Raw genomic sequence first — 22896 nt, forward strand, 5'->3', positions numbered from 1 at the left:
AATGCACTTTATTAATGAATCATCAGCAAGTGTGAGCACCTCTGTAAAAACAGAACTTTGGAAAGTTTGCAGCTCTGGAGCATTCAGCTGTGCGTTAACATAATGCTACAATCTACCCAGAAGTGGATGCTGCGACAAATTTACCCCAAAGTCCCCAACGCTCAGATAAACTGCAAATGAAAAATAATAACATAATAAATTATAAGCCTTGATCAGCATGTTAGATGTCAATCTTTACTACAGAACACGACTAGAAAAAAAGCTGAACAAGGCTGGTTTCAAAAGTTGTTTACCAGGAGAAAACCTCTTGTTTCCTAGAAGAACACTGCAGCACAGCTACAGTTTGCAAAGTTGCATTTGAGCAAACTTATAAGACTTTGGAAACAACGGGTTTTTTTTGGTTAAAAAAGGAGATGTCTGGCCATAATGCACCGCACCCTGCTTGGTAAGAAAAACACAGCATATCAGTACAAACACCTCATTCTGATTGTCCAGTACATTCTGATGGTTTGGGCTTGTTTTGCAGTCATAGGGGAACGCTGCACTCATGGATTTGACTATGAACTCCTTTGTTCATCATTTGATTAGAGTGAGACGTCAGGCTAAACTGGGTCGTACAACAAGACAATGATCGAAAGCACAGCAGCATAAATCAAGGTGCTGCGTTGGCCCTGCCACGGTCCAGACCTCAGTCTGACTGAAATGCTGTGGCGGGACCTTAAGAGAGCTGTGTACAAACAAATGCCAGAAAACCTCAACTGGATAATTTTATAAAGACGAGTGGGCCAAAAATTCTTCCCATCGATGTGAGACACTCGTTAAAGTCAAACAGAAAATAATTTAAACTTATTGCTGCTAAAGGTGGTTCTGCAGGATACTGAATCATAGGCTATGCACAGGACATGACTGAATGTACAAAGATATCTTCATGAAAAACACATATTTAATATAAAGTTAGTCAAAAGAAAACATGATAAGCCTGAGTCATTAACATGCAAAAGCCTTCCACACACACACACACTACGCATGTCCTTGTACTTTTTAAGGGAGAACGAGGAAGTATTCTGACTCCTGTGTGTGTGTGTGTGTGTGTGTGTGTGTGTGTGTGTGTGTGTGTGTGTGTGTGTGTGTGAGTGTGTGAGAGAGAGGAAGAGTATGCAGTAGCATCCCTCAGTGATGCTTCTGTTATCCCTGTCAAGGTCACACAGCCAGCTGCGAATGACAATCACCAGCCATAAAAGGACTCCTGGGACCACGCCAGTGTGTGAGTGTGTGTGCACGTATGTGTGTGTGTATGTGTACAAGCAAGCAAAGCTCGGAACAGCGCTTTGCCTGATTGTCCTGCCACTCCAGCCTGCTAATGAGGGGGACGAGACGAGACAGAAAGGCCTAGTGAAGACGCGGACAAACAGAGCAGGGCCAGTCCTCCACGCTGGACGATGGGAAACACAGTCGGGCTAATTAACAGGCTTTGACTGGTTAGTGAGGGCTCTGCTAATCATTACCCATCAGCCAATACAATCTGAACCAATCACAATGAGCTGAGAGGAGCAACGATCAAGAGGAACCCATGTGGGGAAAAAAAGAAGCATGAACACAAGAGTGTTATTAAGCATCAAGACTGTGCTAAGAGGGTCAGCTGGTAATGGGAAATTCTGCTCTTGAAAACAAACTCTCGTTCACACAGTTTAGCGTGCCCTTGTTACCTTTATAAGTGATTTTTTTCACCCATGGCAACAGGTTTGTGACATTCAAGTTCACACACCAACAAATGGAGAGCACAGAAAAAAAAATAGGATTTTTATTTTAAAAAATAGAAATAAATGGAACTGCTAGCGTTCTCGATGGGCTTTGGTTGCCTGCATTGGTTTTTCTCAGGCAGATGGATGACCAATCTTTCAGTCTTGCTTAGGCTCACACATGGACAGCATCTCTCACGTAGTTCACAGCTGACAAATCTGGTTTTTATTGCATCCCCTCGTTTTTCTAAGTCCCTCTCATCAAAATGGATTTCACATGGACTCTGTGTGTCTGGAAGTCCGCGTCAGATAGTTTTAACTCGCTGTCGGCGAACACCAAAACGAGCATGATTGTCATGCTGAAAGACAGACGGTGAGATAGAGTCAAGAACTTTGTGGTTCTCATTAGACAATTAAGCAAATCAGTTAGATCTGATGAGAGGGCTGAAGGCGGCCTACTTTTCTGATATTGTAGCTTCTTTATGTAATAACAGGAAGACAAAGACGGATACAGTGGTTGGAGAAAAGATGCAAAAGTTTAAAGGAGAAAACACTACAGCTGACAGACACCAGATAGAGGGTGAAAAGACAACAGACGCATACAGACTGACAGGCAGAGCAAATCAGGCTGCGCTCCTCACTGAAACAATGAAACAAAGGTGTCAGACACATCTACTCGCTGTACTATGTTTGAGGCTGAGGCTACATCCAAACTGGGGCCTCATTCCTTTCACCAGCAGAACTTTATTGGTGCTGTCATGTCGAGTCAGACACGTTGAGTTGATTTGCGAGCTGGACCCAAAGGTAAAGAAGGATAAACACAGGGTGAATAACTGACAGCTTCAGTACAGCACAAAAAGTTAAGATTGCTCTACTGATTCAAGGGTTTGAGACTCCGTGTTGACACGTCGGAGACTTTGGTGGGTATTTAATGAAGCTTCCTCCATGTGTTTTCTTTCTAGACTATAAATTTGTATTTATTTTACGATTAACCACTCACTCTGATATAACGGCTTTTTCGAAAATTTAAAGACTTTTTCTATTAGAACCACAAAACTTGCCCAGACTGCTTTCTCTGAGCCTGTCCAAGCAGTTGGGATGCAGACCTGGAACCAATTAGAAACATATTTTCTGCTTAATTCGCTGTAAGTTTTATCTCTTTTAAAGTGGATGTAAAATACTACATGTATAAAGATGATGGAGCGCTGTTCTCAAAAACAGCCATAGATTTAACGCTGTCTGCGAAGCTGGATTTAAGAAATAAGTGTTCAGTTTTAGAGCATGTTTAGAGCATCTTAGGTCAGTACAGAACATTGCATCACTGGGTTGGTTGGTTATATATCTGTGGACAGGGCTGGACTGGGACAAAAAATCAGCCCGGGCATTTTGACTAGAGACCGGCCCACCAGGTATTATAGGAAAAACCATAAAGCCTTTGAATGAAAACAAACGTCTTTGTGACAGTGATGTACACTGTCTTGTTGGTATATGTATCAATCTAATAAACTTAAACCTACACCATCCTCCCTATTCTGGTATTCTAAACAGTACTTAGCCGAAACCCAAAGACTGCTTGGTCCAGTTAACCTCCTGAACTATCAACAACACATGGTTAGGGATGGGTACTGGTATCCGGTGCCATTATGGCGTACGTACGTTCTTTTAGAGCAGAGCTACAGATTAAAAATGCCCAAGGCGAAGCGGTCAAAAGTCTGGCTGTACTTCACAGCAAAAGATGCAAACTCAGCTGCCTGCAACAAGTGCTTTAAGGTGATACTGTGATACTGTGCAAAGGAGGTAACACCTCAAATCTGATGAAACACCTGGCAACGCATAGCGTTTTTTTTTTTTAAAGCCGAGAAATTCACCGTACCTACTACGGGTGTGGTGCCTGTTATCGGACCCGGAGTTAGCAACATCCCCCAAGAACCCGAAGAGGAGAGTCCTGACCCCTAGCCCTGCCAGTGTAGCAGAAATGATGACGGATGATGATGGCAGTTCTTCTGGTTCTTCTCTGCGTGAGTAGCTTAATGTTGTTCGTGTGTAATTTACGTTGAGTAGGCTAACCACGTTATTACATTAATGCATGTAAGATGAACTAGCAAACACCGTCGTAGTTACATGCGGCTGTCTTCTTGTTTGATGGCAGATACTCCCTTCACCCTGGCCAAAAAGGCTAAAATGACCAAAGAAAAAGTGGGAAACAGCTAAACATGAGAGTTTTTTGGACAAAGTTTGTATTTTTTCCATTGTTTAAGCACTGCTTCCAGCCAAGAGTGATACCATATATGCCCTATAACTGCAGAAAAGGCTAACATTGTTATCTTTTTACAAAAAAACAGCTAAACATGAGAGGTTTTTGGACAAAGTTTGTGTTCTCCATTCTTTAAGCACTGGTTCGAGCACCGTTTAAGCACCGGCACCGTTTCAAAAGTACCGGTTTGGCACCGGTATCGGATAAAACCTAAACAATACCCATCCCTACACATGGTGGAAACCTGAAATTAAGACAGAGAAGACTAGAGGTGATCATGATCATTACTGAATATTAAAATTGACAAATGACAGATTTAGTCATATTTTCATAAACTATTTACCACATCAATAAACAGCATGGCAGGGCAAAATATTTTCTCTCACATGGCAACCTTTAAAAAATGAAAGGAGACTGAAAGACAGGTGAGAAAGAATAAAACTTAATTGACTTTTTGATGGCATTTTACACACAGTACTGGTACAGAAGCTAGAAAATGTGGGAAAATACTGGCATCATATACAGTACTTACTTCTGAAGAAATTATGTTGGGACCCTCAAAAAAATTTTACTATGTACAATAATGGATTTCTATACATTTTACATCAGATGAAAACTTTGGTTGTAAGATTCAGATAATTATTTATTAAAAGCGAGACATTTTAAATAAGAATAAGAAAGAAAAGTATTTCTTTGTGCCCCCCTTTCCCTGTTAATGCCCTACCTGGCCCCCTGGCAACACTTTGCTAGACCCGCCCCTGCACAGTTACCAGCTGTCAGCTACTTAGAAAAGGATCCTGGTGTTATTTGTCTCTCAGAAACAGTTCATAACTTCCCTTCAACTCATTCATGTCACCTAAAAGGTAAACCTGTTTCTCCATCACCTGTTCAGCTCTGATGATTCAGTAAGGACATCTCCTGGTTTCATCTTCATGTTTCCCTCTCACCACATATCCAAACCGACATCATGACCAGCAGCTTTACATCTGTGGCTCCAGCAAACATCAGCTGATACTAGAAAGTAATATTAAATAAATTTTAACAACAGCTGATCAAGCTTAAACGTGCTGCTGTTGTTTAGCGCGACATCCGCTGGTTTCCTCTTTCTGGCGCAAAGTGGGCGATAAACAAACAAGAGAGAAAAGCCGATCAGCTGATCATTGATCAGTTTCATGATTGAAGTAGCAACAGGAGAGGGAGGGGAGAGAATGAGAGAAGAAGAGGCAGCTGTGCAGCGTAAAGACAGAATAACTCCAGCTTTATGTCTTTTTTTAATTCTAGCTGAAGTCCGGGACAAACTGTTCCTTTTCACCTTAATACGAAACGCGTAATATTTTCTCTGAATACGAGACGATTCCGTTTTTTATGGGACAGTTGGCAACTCTACTAACTAACCTTATGAATAAAATAAAGTTCACTCTCAGTAACATCACAGCACCCACCCAGCTGTATAGAAACTCCGTCATGCTAGCTAGCACGTAGTACGAGTTATTGTAACTGACTGTAAAAATTCAGCACAACGACAATAAATGATATCTAAACTTGGTTTATATCTGACCCAGATAGACTGCAGGTCATAACTTCTTACCTGAAGTTCAGTTCACCTGACACTGGGACCAGTGGCTGCCTCGGGTCTCTGCTCCTCCTGCCTCCCCTTTCCCTCATCCACCTGCTGGCCTCCACCACTTGCTAATGTTACTGACTCTGTGGAAGCTCCGCCATAGCCACCACAAAACAATTGAGTTATTTTTACACATCTGCCAGCATCTGGCCAATCCGCCACCTTTCATTGTTTACACCGTTACGGGAAAAAAAACAACAACAAAAAATCATCGGCCCATAAAAACAAAAAATTACCATCGGCCCACCGGGCCAGTCCAGCTATGTCTGTGGAGGTTCTCAGTCATCCAGGTCGTGGTAGTCTAGGGCAGCGGTCCCCAACCCCCGGGCCACGGACCGGTACCGGTCTGTGAGTCGTTTAGTACTGGGCCACGAGAGTTGAGGCTCGGGTGTGAAATTTATGGTTTTCAGGGTTTTTATCGTTAACTCTGTTTCCCTGGGTCTTTTCCCGTGTTGTAGCTGTGTGTCTTATTTTGAAAGAAATATTTACGCATTACCATAGCGACCATAGAGCATTAAGGGGCAGAGAGGAGGATGTTACTCTCAATGTTGTTGGCACATTTCAGGAGGACGCTGCTAATAAAGTTACACAGTTACACAGTGAATTCACGTTTATTATTATATTTACAAAATACCACAGTTTTTGTCTCGGTCGTATCATTTTATTTTGTTGTATTTATCCGCCACACCTTAAAGGCTGGTCCTTGAAAATATTGTCTGACATTAAACCGGTCCATGGCGCAAAAAAGGTTGGGGACTGCTGGACTAGGGAGCTTAGAAGAAAGCAACTGGTTGGTTAGTTAGTTTTTTCTAATAGACTTCCATTAGTTTATGTTAGCCAGAACTGGTAACTCAGACAGAAGCAAGGAATCTTTTGGCTGAAGCAATAAGTTTTATTATTAAAAAAAGTTATGAGAGCAGGGTTTCAAGTTTACAATATCACAATACCTCCAATCACTCCCATTAAAAATAAATCTTCATATAAAGTGCTCCAAATTAGTTTCTTTTTCTTGTCTGAATAAAGTCCAAATGAAAATAAATGATACAGTATATGTCCCTTTGTTTAACATTTATAGATGGGCTGACAAACACGTTCTCAAAATCATCTATAAGAACATGACTTTGAATGCCATATGGTGGAGAATCCATCTTAACTCATATTATATATGGGATGAACTTGAATCCTTGATGCATGAAGGAGCGTTTCCGCAGGTCCTTCCTCCCTGCAGCTGTCAGACTGTACAATCAAAACTGCTCCCAACAAACATAGATGTTTACATCTGCGCTGTAACTGCAATAATTTAATCAACCGATTCGCACTACAACCTGGGTTTGCCTCTTATCTGTAGTTAATTTTATTTAATTTAATAACTGTACAGTACTCTGTTTATAGTAACCATTGTCCTTGATGTAAATATGTAAGAAAAAAATTGTGTATGTTTCTGTTCTGTGTCCTGTGTACTGTTTGTTGTATATGTGTCTTTCTGGCTGCTGTTACAACCAAATTTCCCCTTGTGGGACAATTAAAGGATTATTCTATTCTATTCTATTCTATTCTATTCTATTCTATTCTAACTTTGTTCCATGAGATTCAAAGAGATCTTATCTGATATTGGAGCACTGTACATTTAAGACGTGCATGCATAAATACACCTCATGTTCTTGGACACATACATGGCACTTGGTGAAAAGAATCACTGAACTTTCACAATCGCTGTGCAACATCTCAGTAACTTTTTATTTCATGGAGCAGCAACAGATTCCAGTGACAGAAAAAGACAGATGAACTTGAAACGCTGGGTTCAGTACAGCTTTGTTGCTTGGTTCTCAATTACATTCTATCCTGTGTTTCCCAGGGTTCAAATTTCAGTTTGTTTTCCTTTGGTCATCACTTGTGATTGGCTCCCAACCAGATTTAATGGGGTCTTATGGCTTTAGGAGAATTGCAATTTGAAACATCCCTTAGATAAAGGGAAAACAGCTCAAAACTGGAGCAAGCTGTTGGCTGGACGATCAAACGAGAGCCAAAAAAAAAGAGACAGAAACCCAGTAAAATTCCCAACTTTCCAAAAACACAACAATACTTTTTCTGTTTGTTAGTTTTTGTGCAATAAAAAACTGTATTTTCAGTCTTTTACAGGAGGACTTACCAAACTGCCAAAAACTAATACTGCAGCAATCACAATGGCTGAAAAATAAGAAGTTTATGAAAAATAAATAAATAAATCCTTCTGTCTGAAAGAAACTATTTACCTGTTATGATGTATGGTTTGGAGATGGGGGCACTGAGAAACAGGCAGAAGGCAGAGCTGGAGGTGTCAGAGTTGATGAGGCTGGACAAGATTGGATTAGATTGCATTAGATTAGAGGGACAGGTCGGGTTGAGCAGTTTGGAGACAAAGTTGAAGAGGTAAGGTTGAGTCTGGGCATGTGCAGAGGAGGGATATTAGCTCCCAGGCCCATATATACATATTTATAGGTCGAGGAACATTTCTCCCTGAAGCTTGAAGTTATTTTATCAGCCTTCTATCCCCACATGACAGAATGACTCACACTTAATCCCAGACAAGAAGGCAAAAAATGAAAATAAAAAAATTAAAAGGACCCTTTAAGATGAAACAATTAAACCACATGGGCTGATTTGACTGACATGTCTTCCTAAATACAACAGTCTAAAAAATGGTCCTATCAGCAGAGACTGAAGTGGCATCTACAACGAGAAACGTTTAAGCATATCTGTTCCAATGCATGTTCCAGCTGCTGTGTGAGTTGTTGTGAGCTGTTTAAGGGCTCCCGAGGGAGGGCAGGGGAGAGACCTCTGTATCAAAACACTTCCACAGCTAGCAGGAGGTGTGACATAAACAACAAGGTTCTTAGCCTTCCCCTGTGAGCCCTGCTGACAGCTGACCCCCCCCAAAGTACACACACACATTGCACATGTGCACATATGCACACACTACACATTCAAATTGTATTCCTCTCAGTGCTTCTTGCTGCTTATCTCTCAGAGGGAAGAAGGAAGGATGAAAAATGAATGGCTGCCACATGGAAGTAGTATGGTTGTATAAGAAGAAGAAAAGCTATTGGTGTGGAAAATCAATTTCGCCAAGTCACCAACACATAGCTTCTATTAGGTAAAATAGCCAACATTAGCCTGTCTTCTCATGCAGAGCTGAGGGATGAAGGGCTACAGGCATGAATGTATGGAATGCACAGTGATGAGAAGCAGGAATTGGGAAACTAGAAAGATGGTTAAGGCATCCCAATGGAAGAAGAGAGTGAGAAAATAATGAATGTCATGTAGGCACAATGCTCCTGTTGCTCGTTTGAATGCGTAAGTACTGCGCAGGGTAAACTGCTCCTCCTGTATCACTGGTTAACGCTCTGCCCAGTCAGGTCCAGAGCATACTGCAGAAATAATGTGTCCCATACAGATTACTCTATTCTGCTGACTCTTATCTTCCTGCTGTTGGCAAGGCAAGAAATTTGCACGACCCCACGGCCAACAGTTGTCCCTCAAAAGTATCACCTGGTGGTCTGACACACTTGGTCCAGTCCAACCTTGCATCTCCAGGCTTTACAGGGACCATACTGAGTACAGCATTAGTATGAGAGGTAGAGCCGGGCTTTGTGCCGTGGTCATGCTCTCCAGGGCACAATTATCTGTTATGTGCAAGGCTCAGAGAGGGATATCTTTTTTATTTTAGTCTGAGTGAGCATTGAGAGCTGTGGATGATCTCTCAGTGCCCAGCCTTAGAACAAAGCTCATAAATCAAAGCTTTGTAATACAGATCAATATAAATACCTTACACAGGTGTCAAAGTGTTTGACTTTTGGTTGATTGTTTCTTCTGCAGGGTTCAGGTGAAGTGATTTACATGTTGCATGTGAAAAAGTGAAATAAAACACGTCTGAGAGAGAAACTGGAGGAGTGTCGAGCAAGTTATTAATGTTTTTAATCTCCCATACAAGTAATCAGCTGCGTCACCTTTGCTTTGTCACCAGGACACACACTTAGTTTTTTTTTTCTGTGATGAAAGAATCAGGCAACATGCTGCGGAGAGAATTTACCAAAAGTCCAAATTTAAACTTTTTTCTATAACACACGTTTCACATTTGTGTTTTAATAAATGTGCACATGAAGGTTTAAATTCAGGGATGTTTGCAAATGTTTGCACACTCTACCCATAACTGAAGATTATGTATGGATCAGAGTTTTCTTTACAAAAAGGGTCCAAAGCTGATCGTTTTGGCTTAAACTGATGAAAGGATGTAAACTAATAAAATTACAGATAAGAAAAACGACTGATCACCAAGAATAGATTGTATGAAAATGTATTGTTATTTTTCTATTCATTAGTTCTATTTATTTGATAGAGATGTGCCGAGTTTGAAAGGTCTTTCATCATACATCAACTTTAACTTTAAAATTGCCATTTTACATTTTTTAAGGTCATAAAACATTATTACAGATATACTAACACTGTAATATATATAGTTTATAGATACATGTTACGCTGCAACACTTATACATATGTCAAAATAGTTTAGCGCTTTAATCTGAAAAACAAAAAATCTTTATTTTTTTATTATTTTGTCAAGAATTTTGATCTGGCCCAAAACACATGAAAGTCACTCCATGTCAGGATGTTATTGTTAGTTCTTTAATAAACTGAAAATCAGCATTTAAAACGAAATCAGAGCGCGACAAACTATAGATGAAAATGAACATCTGGTTTACCTTCCTCTCTACATGGCGGCACGTGTCATACCTGATCTCAGAATAAAACGCTCCACCTGCGTCGATCATTTAAAGAACTAACTCCACTTCTTTGACTACGAACTCATTTCTCAAACAACAACAACAACTTTTAAATATAAAACTGTGTCATCCAGTAAACATCTGTTATGAAAGGATATTTTCAAAAGCAGCAAAAACAGCTTTTTGGTGGGTAAACGTCTCCACTTTATATGGTTACAAGTAACCATATTTATTAAAAAAAAACATCCATGTCAGTGCAGAATAAACACAAGCGTGTGGCATTAGTGCTCCAAATGTTAACAATGCAATTAATATTTTATAAACAGTAATTAAAGAAAGTATTTACACAATTTAATTAATTTTCACACATCAAATCTCCCTCAAAAATGTAACAATAATAATCTGATTAGCATTTTTTTAAATCATCATAGCTTGTCAAAATAAAGCAGATAAGTGGGCAATTAAAAACAGCTCAGTCTGGTAATTACTCTGCTTTTGACTGTGTGCAGGATAAATGACTCCTACATGCGTTGAATATTGGCAAGAACTGTAAAATATAAATATAGTCTAAAAAAACAACACTATAAAGGTCAAAGGTCAACTTATTCCATACATGAAAGTAAATTAATAAGAAAATCTGCCCTAGTGTTTTTGGAAGAAGATAAAAACAATATTTTATATATTTTGTAAATAAGTCTGTGGTTAAAAAAGACAGGAAAGAGAGCCATTTCAGTTTTAACTTATTTTTATGAAAAATACGCTTTTAAAATTGCTATTTAATGCACTTGAAACAATGGCTGTGTCTGGGATGATAGGAGCATGTGTTCCTTACCTGGCCAATGAACTTGGGAAAGGGACCTCGCTCATTCTCACTTATAGATATATTAGGAACCAGCAGGGATCTCTTAGATCTGTACGGCAGCTTTTGACCCACGATATCCTACAAAACACAGAAGAGAAACCATATCGTTGAAACTGGCAATAACTGAAATAGCTACATAATGTCTATCAACATTTTTAATTACCCTAAAACCCCACAACAACATATAAACACACACACATACATAGCGAGTTGTTAAGTGTGCACTGAATGCAATAAAACTGTTAATACGAGCTACTCTTAGAGAAATTTCTTTCTTTTCTTTTTTTAAAGGAGAGTTGTATATATAATATATGATGCATATAATATATGATGCAAACAGGCTGAACATCTGCATCTGGCAGTCAGCACCATATGCCTTACACATTTGGAGATAAGGACATAGTCTCTGAGAAAACTCTGCTGCTCTCACTATATCTTAAATTCTTTAATTATATGTATTCAGCCCGTATGTTAAATAAGGATGGGAGAGAAAAGTAGAAAGCAAATTCAAAACAAAGTTGACAAGAAATGGTAAAAATGAAGAAATGAGCAAAGGCAAGGTTTTGGTAAAGTAAGTGAACTGTTCGAGCAGAAGGAGCCCATCTGAAATGTTGTTTTTGCTCTTGAGAACACAATAGCATAATCTAATTTTATCTTCCACCCTCCTGCTGCTGTAAACAAAGACATGCTTTTTGCTGTGTAATATAGTGAGAAATTCTCCCTTTCCTTTTGAAATCTCTGATGCAGTTCTTTCTGCTCTGATGAAAATAATGCCTAGAAATGACCCCAGGAAGCTGTAACCTAGGCTGCTAGCACACAGTGATGAAATATCACGGCAGGGCAGTTTACCGATTGCCTGAACACCTGGACTTCAGCCAAGGAGCTCACACATTTGCTTGACGCATTACTTTGATGCAAAACGATGCAGGAAAATGTTCTGTTCTGATGATGTTGGATCTCACATCGGCCTTTGACACCGTTGACCATCACATCCTACTTGAAAGGCTGAAATACTGGGTCGGTGTATCTGGATCTGCCTTAGAGTGGTTCTCTTCATATCTGTATGAACGCTACTTTTTTGTGGCAGTCTCTAAGTACAGGTCATCTTCCACGTCCTGTCCCATGGTGTGCCACATGGCTCTGTGCTGGGGCCTTTATTGTTCTTAATATATCTACTTCCCCACCAGCACAGCATTTTGAGCCCCTTTAAAGACATCTGCTACCACTGCTACGCCAACGATATCCAGTTGTACATTTCTTTCAAGCCCCAAGATGTTTCTAAGCTGCAGATTTTGAATGAGTGCTAAGAATCCGTTAAAGTTTGGATGGCTGACAACTTCCTCCAACTCAACGAAGGAAAGACTGAAGTCCTCGTATGTCCTCCTGACAGACACGTACCTAAGATAATGAATGCTATTGGTCCTCTTGCAACATTTGTGAAATCGTCTATCAGGAACCTCGGGGTAATCTTCGACCCGGCTCTCACTTTGGATGTTCACGTCAAATCTTTGGTTCGGTCATGCTTTTATCACTTAAGAAACATTTCCAAAGTAAGCCCCATTGTATCTCGCACTGAACTGGAGATTGTCATTCATGCTTTCATTTCATCAAGACTGGACAACTGTAATTCACTGTTTACATGTTTAAACAAAAACTCTCTGAAGCGTCTGCAGATTGTTCAAAACGCTGCAGCAAGACTTCTGACCAAAACATCGAAGTACTCACACCGTTGCTAATACAGCTGCACTGGCTCCCCGTCGAATTCAGAGTCCACTTCAAGATTCTGGTTCTGACTTATAAAGGTCTTCATGGTCAAGCTCCTGCCTACATCATTGAACTTCTACAGCCTTATGTTCATAGCAGGCCTCTTAAGTCATGTGACCAGGTTGAGAACTAAGGGAGACAGAGCTTTTGCCACTGTGGCTCCCAGACTGTGGAACTCTCTCCCACTGGGCATAAGATCTCTGGACTCAGTAGCTTCTTTCATAAAACAACTAAAAACACATCTTTTTAGAATTGCATTTTGTTAACTGTTGTCTGTTTTGTTTTATACTTTGTCATCCTTGTGTGAAGCACTTTGTGATTTTTTATGTAGAAAGGTGCTATATAAATAAAGTTTTACTTACTTACAACACACAAAGTGTTGGGAAAGCGAACACGGTTTAGTAAATCTGATTAGTATTAGTAATAAAATATGATGTGTGATACAGCCAAAATCTTGGGATCTTTTAATAGAACGGATAGCAACAAAATGTAATTAGCAAAATGTTGGTTATGTTTGTTTATAAGTTAATAGCTCAACGAACAATTTTGGCTTCGTTTGGTCCTCAGTATGTCATGATCCAACTAAGGGATGTGCATATTTCACTGGTAATGACACGTTAATCATGATCTGCATGATGTGGACTTACTTCATGCTCAAAGAATCAACATGCTGCCGTGGTTGTCAGGCGTCAGCTCACATACTACATACCTCCTATAATAATATTTTGGACTTTTTTCTCTTCGAGTCTTTGGCATTGTAACCAAAGTCACTTGAAAAAACTCTCATATAGATTATACTTCTGCTTTGTCAGAGCTTCCCTTCAATCTCTATATTAATCCCTCATAAACCCGTTGGCTCTGTTTCCAGTTCACCTCAGAGCAGTCTAGTACAAAACACACGACCATCTCTTATAACCTAACTAAAAGTATTGATATTGTTGTTGCAGTTGCTCACTAAAATACTGAGAAGTTAAACATCCAGGAGAAAAAAGCATTTCCAAACTCCAGCTGGCAGACTAGTAAACTGATTAGCTTGACTAGCTAACGTGTTGATTTAGCTAATTAAACAGCGGCTAAATGAAAAAGTACAACACTGAATTTTAGTCTTTTATCCAGATGGTAATAAGGTTCCTACTATTCAGTATCGCTTTGAACAAAACTTACTATTCCAATGCCAACATCCACAACAACCAACACCCCCACCTCAGGGTTTCATTTTGACTTCGACATTGAACTTTGTCTATAAAAATGACAGAACGATAACAGTCAAAGGAAAGCGCACATACATAAAAACCTCGACTGAGCAAGTGTTAAAATGGTAACACTTTTTCAATATAAAAGTACAAAAACCAACTTGTATTTTTTGTGAGTTCATTTATAATATAAATATCCTATTTGTTTATTTGCTTTTGTTCTTTTTTAACCTAGCGTGCACAACTATAATGAGTTCACAAAGATATGGCAGCATATACGCAAATCAGGCATGACATTATGACCACCTGCCAAAAAAACATATTGCTTGTCACCCATTTGCTGCCAGAACAGCCCTGACCCATCGAGGCTTTCACTCTGTTTGACCCCTGATGTCGTGCTGTGGCACCATGATGTTAGCTAGTGGCGGTCCTAGGCTGTTTGGCACCCTGGGCGAACACCCCCTAACTAACAAACAAGCATCATAATTCATCATACAATGACAATAGGACAAATCGACAACTGACAATGACTAATTAATATTGTGCTGAACACAGTCCAAAAGATTCAGTAAGCTACATCAGAGTCTACTGTTTACTCTCATAGCCAAGTGGCTAACAAACGTAAACAGACGTTTTCACTATCACTACTAATTAATGTTATCTTGTTGTATCCCTGTTGTGGTCAGTGCTATCCTCTATGCTGTTGCACCCTGGGGCAGCAGGTTGAGGGTCACAGATGCCAACAGACTCCATAAACTGATCCACAAGGCCAGTAATGTTGTGAGGATGGAGCTGGACTCCGTTAGGGTGGTGTCTGAGAGGTGGATGTTGTCCAAGATAAGGACAATCATGGATAATACCTCCCACCCACTCCATGACATGCTGGCTAGTCACAGGAGCACGTTCAGTGAGAGACTGAGATTACCCATAATGCACCACTGAACGACACAGGAAATCATTCCTGTCTGTGGCCATCTCTCTGTACAACTCCTCCATCTAACACACTGTGAACACTGTAATAGTTACACCCTTTTTACACACACTCTTTTCTACTCTGTAATATTCTTGTCAATTTTCTTGATATTTATTTATAATCACCTCTGTTAATCCTTGATATTTATAATTGAGTGATCTGTATATATTAGTGCTATTTCTTAAATGTGTAAAATCTGTAACATAATGTATTGTTTGGAGTTTAGTCTGTTACTGTTACTATTTTTACCATTTCTTCTTGGAGCAACTGTAACCCACATAATTTCCTTAGGGATTAATAAAGTATTCTGATTCTGATTGTTTCAGGATGACCTGCCATTATCCAATCACACATCTGCTTGCCTGCATCTTTTGCTCGTTTCTCCTCCTCTTCTTTTCTCTTTTTTCTAAACTGAGCACCTGATGGCTTCGAACTTTTCTTGTCCATCTTCCATTGGTTTTAATTTGCACTCCAGTATGAACACCCATCCCCCCAACCCGAGGATCACCACAACATAACCAAACAGACCTCCACCTTAGTTCACAGATTCACTTTGTCTGGGGTTTATTTCTGGGATTTCGCACAACCCAGGATTCAAATCATGAATACATAATGGGCTTGGATTTACAATGTTATGAATGAAATGTGCTCTATTTGAAAGCAGCCGCCCCCCTTCCTCTTTCGACGGGTTATGTGTGAGACTTTAAATCATCAAATTGTAAATTATAAATTTTAAATTGTTATTGATCCCTTTACCCCTGGTCCTAAAGTGTATATTTATTTTCTTAATCTTCTTATATATATTGTTTGTTTACTTGCACTGCTGCAACTGGAGCCTCGTCATCTCGATACTCTACTGTATATAGGGGAGATGACAATAAAGTTTACTTTGACTTCAGCACAGCAGCAGGAGGCGCACCTCACAAACGGAGGGCGCCCTTACTCCCAGCAAATGGGCGGCAGAAAACCGATCGGTGCCTATGACATCCCCAAAATGCACTGGCATGATGTCGGGGCAGCATGAGTACAAGCAACTTTTCTTTTTTTTGCCGATGCCCGTGACGCCGCCCCACCACGATGCCGCTCTGGGCAACCGCCCACGTCACCCATATCAAAAACCGCTACTGGTGGCAAGCGGCAGGCGCACCTCGCAAATGGAGCGCGCCCCCACAAATCGGCGATAGAAAACAGATCGGTGCCTATGCAATGCAGCATGGGTGTGAGCAAAAAAAAGAAAGAAAAAAAGATGACCATGATGCCGCCCCCTCCACGATGCCGCCCCGTGCAACTGCCCGTGTCGCCCGTATCAAAAACCGCTACTGATGTTAGCAATGGATCCTTTAAAGCCAAATCAACACCTCAAACTTCTTGTTGTGCTCTTAAACCATTCCTGTTTTTGCTTTGTGGCACGGTACATTATCCTGTTGAAAGGAACCACAGCCAATAGTGAATACCATGAAAGGTTGTAGATGGTCTGCAACAATGCTTAAGCAGGCGGTACATGTCAAAGTGACATCTACGTGGATAGCAGCACTGGAGGCTTCAGAGCGGAATATTGCCCAAAGCATCACACTGCCTTCGCTGGCTTGCATCTTTTGTCGTGTTCCCTAGAAGCGATGCACATGCACCTGGCCATCCACATGATGTCAAAGAAAATGCGATTCAGCAGTCTGGGCCGCCTTCTTCCATTGGTCCATGCTTCCGGCATTGGACAGGAGTCAACATGGGCACCCTGACTGGCCTTTGGCTATGCAGCCCCTTTAGGCGACAAACAGTGATGGACCGTGTATTCTGTGACCTCTCTATCAGAACTTTTCACATTTTTGGGGGGAAGATTTGAACTACAGTAGCTCATCTGTCAGATCAGCCCACACAGGACAGCCTTCGATTCGTGCATCAGTCTGCCTTGACTACCTACGACTCTGCCACTGTTTGCCATTGTTCCTTCTTCGGATCACCACAAACCAGATAAACTCCACTAGATCTGAAGTTGTGTAGCTTCTTTTCTCTTCACTTGCCCCCTAATGTATCCCACCCATAACAGGTCCCACGATGAAGAGAAAATAAATCAGTGTTATTCACATCACCTGTCGCAGTCATAATCCTGTGCCTGATCGCTGAGGTGAGGTCTCTGCACGTTTACACTGCTTCTCAGCTGACAGTGACGATGCTGTTGCTTTCACCTCTGTCAGCATGATGGAAACAGAAGAGGTAAAACTGAGCCACTCGTAGACAATGATTTGGCTTCATCTGCCAAACACTCACATCACTAACAACAACGCCGCTCCACCACCCCAGCTACAAAGTTCAGAAAGCACACAGTGAAACAGTAATCACAAACACAACCCAACCAGAACAAACCAAAGACACAGCGAGTGGTCTCTGAAATGGCCACTCTTATCAAATCCACTGGGGGATGACCTTTGAAATGTCAAAGAGAGAAATCAAAAACCTGACCTAAAACTGTTAAATAGAACACTGCACAAAAGTATGAAGGATTACAGTCAGTCAGTGGTGTGTGTGTATATTTATGTGAGCGGTGCACAAGCAAGTTTATGGACTTTTAAGCACCGCCTGTAGAAATCTGGCCGGAGTTTGAAGCCTAGGGATGAGCGCATCAATCCCATCATGCACAGCTGTGTGATATTTGTAAAGATGGGTAAGAGGAGCTGCGAGGCAAAGAGACACCATGAGGTATTTTTAGTGGCAGGTTAGAAGAGTAAAGGCTAAAATAAATCATGCTGTCAAATCCACGCCTTCGCTGAGCTGAGATACAGGGGCTATGAAGAAGGAGCGATGGTGCTTTAAAATGTATCAATGCTCTGCAGGTGGAACGGGACGGTGAAATGCGAGCACGGTGAACGGCGCATTCACCGAGTTGGGAATGGCTCACCACGGGGTATTCTGGGAAAGAAAACTCGCAGCTCTACTCTCTTCGCTCTCACCTTTAGACCTGCCACGATGCCCATCTCACTCATTCTTTTCTCTCACTTCACTATAGCTTTTCTTCTCACTTTCTCCTTTTGCTTTCCTGATACATGTGTGATAAATTGTGTTCTTAGAGCGTGGTGATGTGTTCGTAAATTACTGCTGCACCATCAGCGCTGATCCAGCCTTAACACATTTGCATCCCTATCTGCCTTTCACATGATCATTAGGGCATTTCAGCGTGCTGATCTGAAAGAGTCACGACAAGAAAAAATATGCTTGATTAGTCCTCGGCAACAAAGTGTGAGTTTGTGTTCACGTGTACACGTTTTGCATATGCTGCACTGTAGTAAATGTGTGTGTGTCTGTGTGTGTGTGAGGGAGAGAAAGACAGAACCTTTGTCATTGTCATCCGAGCCCAGAGTTACTGTGGCAGGAAAGTCATGTCCTTGTCCATTCTGCCATTTTCACTCTCAGTGCTATATTGAGACGTGTCATTACTCATTGCTGACAATGTGTTGGAGACCTGGTGAGAAATGGATAATATCAAGGCCACCATCAGCCACTGGTGACAGGCAAGCAGAGCTACACTTTTCAGTGTGGAGTAAACTCTTGCATACTGTATGCAGGAAAGCCAGACAATTAGTCCATTCGCCTAATACGCAGATCAGCTAACTTATGTTGGTGTCGGCGGTACGCGTGCATATGCAGAAAATAATAAATTGGCATGCTGGCCCAATTACGCGTCCCTTAAAACACAATGTGTCACACTTTAACAGTGTATAACTAATAAACCATAAACACTTTTCCTCTTGCTTAATCAAAATACAGCAAGACACTAACGACTAATGCCTATTTCAGTATTTAATTAGCAGAATTAATTAATGGTGCGCCAAAGAGATGATGTTTGTGTACAAGCTCATCTCCAGAAACTAGTATGGAGTGTGCACTATTAAATGCAACTTCATCAAATAAATACATTCCAAACTTGGCTTCTTTTACAGAGAAATTAAAGCTAAAGGCAGACGTGTGAAACCTATTCAAGATTCGGGCATTTGTGATCCAAATATGAGACCCAATGCAATATTTCCCTCAGTAAAAGCATCAAAGTCCCTGCCACAGCTTAACTTTGGCAGTTTACATGTGTGAAGAATCCTTCTGCTTCCACCGCTGCTAGAAGAAAAGTGTTCCGACGTGGAGACAGTTATTTTTATTTTAAATCTAGAAGGGTCAACGATGCTGCCGGCGCTACGACTCTGTATATATTTAGATACATCTTTCGAAGAATCCCTATTCTCACCCTGTATCCTGGATGAAGGTGTACATAGCTACAGATCTTCTTTTTTGTTTTTTAATCTGGACACATCAACACTGCTGCAGTTTGGCAACATTGTTGCTTAAGGACAACAAAAAGCAACAAAGCCGATATTTAGTACAAAAAGCAGTTATTACTCTGATTTACCAAACATAGCTTTTAAGGTTTTTATGAATTTTTCCTTCATTATTTTGTTCTATGCCTACCTCGTCTGTGCGTGTGTGACTTTTATTTAAATGATGACTCATCTACTGCAAACCACAGCTACATTAGAGTGCAAACAAAGTAATGTTAACCTGAACCTGTATTGCTTTGCTTAGGCTAACTACACTAATGCACACAGGGGCAAAATACGGCCCAGGGGCTAGGAGCATCACATGAACCACTTCATTCTGGACCCCAACAGCCTGAAGGATAAACAAAGCAAAGCCCCAAATCAATAATGCAGCATTATGCTAAAGAATCTCGAGGTTAATGCCTGCAGTGAGTCTGTACAACTATGTCATTTGATGTGCAGCACTTCATCGGTGAGCTGTGCAAATCAGACAATTAGAAAGTTGTATTTTAAACATATACACCACTTTATTAGGCACACATTACTAGTACTGGATTGGACACCATACTGCCTTCAGCTTCAACAAGTTGCTGGAAACATTCGTGAGAGATTTTGCTCCATGCTGAAAGGCCAGACAAGGGCTCATATTGTTGCAGGTCCCAGTCGTTGCTGATTCATCGACAGCACATCTATGATGAATGAATCTCCCACTCCACCACATCACAAAGCTGCTCTATTGGACTGAGATAACTGGTAACTGTGAATGCCATTTGAATGCAGTGAACTGATTGTAATGTTCAATAAACCAGTTTGAGAAGATCTGAGCTTTCATGCAGAAAGCAGCAGTCACATAACAGGTACAGTGTGGTCATCAATGGACGGTTAACAACCATACCGAGATAAGCAGTGGTATTTCAATGATGCTTCGTACTAAGCAGCTCAAAGCGTGCAAAGAAACCATGATTAAGTTCAGGTAATGAACTCTTGCTTTATTTTTAAGAACCAATTAGTTTTGTTATCTGATATCTTGTATACATTATTTTATAACCAACAGCTTTTTATGGGTTTTCAAGGTTTTGAGATTTTTTGTGGTTAAAAAATAAAAAATCATATGTTGAATGTTTAGTAACTCAGTTCTGCATATTTGACTTTGGCCCTCGCCCTTCAATCAGTGCTACATATAAAATAGTTTCAATGTGCAGAAACCAAAATGTTAATCTGTAAGTTTGCAGCACAAAGTGGTGAGATCAGGTAAGAGATGTATGCAAATCAAAACTGGGGAGGATTTTCTGGACACTGCAGAATATAACATGAAAAAAAAAGAAAACAGATGTCTAATCAGTTTTTACAACGTGATGTTCATGTGATGATGTTTGTAATATCTGATATCTGTGGGATGTCTAGTTTTGGTGCATCAACATTCAATATCTCAAAGATAAACGTAATATTATATTATAATAGAGATATTCAGCAGATTAAATATTAGGATATCAGATGTATATTTAATTGATGGGAAAATGGATCCATCAGAGATCCAACGCACATTCTTCAGGATGTTGTCCATTTCCATGGCAACTAGAAAAGTATTACTACCTCAGATATTACCATATTTACCGTATTTTAGTGTGTTTGCTTCTGGTGATATTCCCCGCAGCCTTAGCACCACCCCAGCCTGAAGTGTTGACACCAGGCAAGATGAATCCTCCAATGTTGGAACAGAAGCCAAGACTCATCTGGTCAGGAAACATTTTCCAGTCTTCTGTTCTGAATTTTGAATGAGTCTGTGCAAATTGTAGCCCTAATCTTCCTGTTCTTACATGACAGGATTAGCACCTGGTGTCGTTTCCTGCTGCTGAGTGTTCATAGATTCACTTTGACTAGCTCACTTTAGCTTCCCTTGATAGCCCGAGTCTGTGAGATCAAATTACTAATCAGCATGCTTGGACTTTATAAACTCGTCACAATGTAGAAAAATGTCTAATTTTCTCTATTTTTCTTTATACAGCAAGAAAAAACTAATAATAAATTATACTAGTGTCCTTTCTTTAAACTTTTTGCTAAAACAATGTCTTTGTTAATCGTTTCTGAGCTGAAGAAGTCGTCAGTGTGACGATCCATGTTTTCCTGGACTTTATCAAAGGCAGACGTTTCTCTCATCGCAGCCAATCATGAGAGAAAAATACCTTTTAAGTTTTTCTAAGAGACCTATGGATCATTTTCTTAATACAATTTTAGCTACTCTACTTCAGCTGTCACCTAACTTTAGAATTTATTCCAAATTTTGTACAATCACCTACTTATATCCCTGACCTTTATAACTGCTGTATCTCTAATTGGAGACTGGGCCATCCTAAGGCAGCTCCAGGCACAAGATTTTTTTTAATATACACCTAATTAGTCTTACTCCTGTGAGAGACATTACAAATTAATTCAAACAAAACATTCTCAGGTGTTTTCAAACCCTTTGATAGCTCGAGACAAAAGCAATGCAACATATCTGTGATATTTTCTTTCATTTCGAGTCTTTCTTGCTTTCCTTTAATGAATAGTGAATTACTACCATCGTGATGGAAGAGGAGCTGGACTAAATTGGAAGATAAACCTCACGGGTGGCCTTGAAAATGATTCAACGGTTTGTTTATCTGAAAAATGATCACCAGTTGAAAAATTGTGTGCTTCATAGTTAGCTTGCTTAATTATGATAATCAAAACACCATTAGGCAGCAGGTCTTATCAAAAATGTGAACACGAGAGACCGTCTTCCTGCTTTTGTAAATGAATGCTACGTTAGGTTTTCCTCTTCAGCATTTACTCCTACGTATGGAAGCTAACAAAACAAAAAATCTGTAAGTTAGCAGACGTATTAAAGCACTTCAGCGGAGATGGAGGGTGAAGAGGAACTAATGCAAAAAGAGACAGAAAACAGACAAAGGCAGTAAACAGAATTAACAAATGACAGCTACTGAACGAGCTGGAGAGAGAGCGTGAGTGGGACGGAAACAGAGAGAGGAAGATTATTTGTGTTGTATAATGTGAGCCGTTGTGCTGCGGTTGCAGGATGTCACATCACAGTCGTTCCCAGAAAGCCTAACTGAACACTGGAAGCTTGCTTAGAGAAAATCTATTTGCCATTGCCTGATGAGGATTTTGCACAGGATGCAGTATTACATTTCATTCGGTGCACGAAAAATGGATGAAACATAACAAAGGCAAAATAAATAGGCTTTTGGACTCGGATTATTTTGCCTGTTATCAGTTGTTACATTTGAATGGTGCCTGTTTATGCCCCCTGAAGGCAAGAAAATGGTCCACATAACTGTTGCTCTGCATAACTGTTGTTCTGCTCAGCATTACGAAAACACCCAGGAATAATACACATAAAAATAGTCCATATCTTGGAGCGTGCATTTGTTAAATTGAAATGCATTCTTC

The 22896-nt window shown here is 40.3% G+C and overlaps 1 protein-coding gene across 1 annotated transcript in view; it reads right to left on the bottom strand.

The window, feature by feature from the left end:
- cdh13 (cadherin 13, H-cadherin (heart)) overlaps window positions 1–22896 on the bottom strand; it is a 352583-nt gene that overhangs the window by 201406 nt on the left and 128281 nt on the right. The window contains exon 4 of the mRNA XM_063480168.1: window positions 11207–11314. Within this exon, the coding sequence (XP_063336238.1) occupies window positions 11207–11314 (108 nt within the window). The remainder of the gene's footprint in view (window positions 1–11206; window positions 11315–22896) is intronic.

Source organism: Pelmatolapia mariae, linkage group LG7 (assembly GCF_036321145.2).
Source record: "Pelmatolapia mariae isolate MD_Pm_ZW linkage group LG7, Pm_UMD_F_2, whole genome shotgun sequence".
Classification (NCBI taxonomy): Eukaryota; Metazoa; Chordata; class Actinopteri; order Cichliformes; family Cichlidae; genus Pelmatolapia; species Pelmatolapia mariae.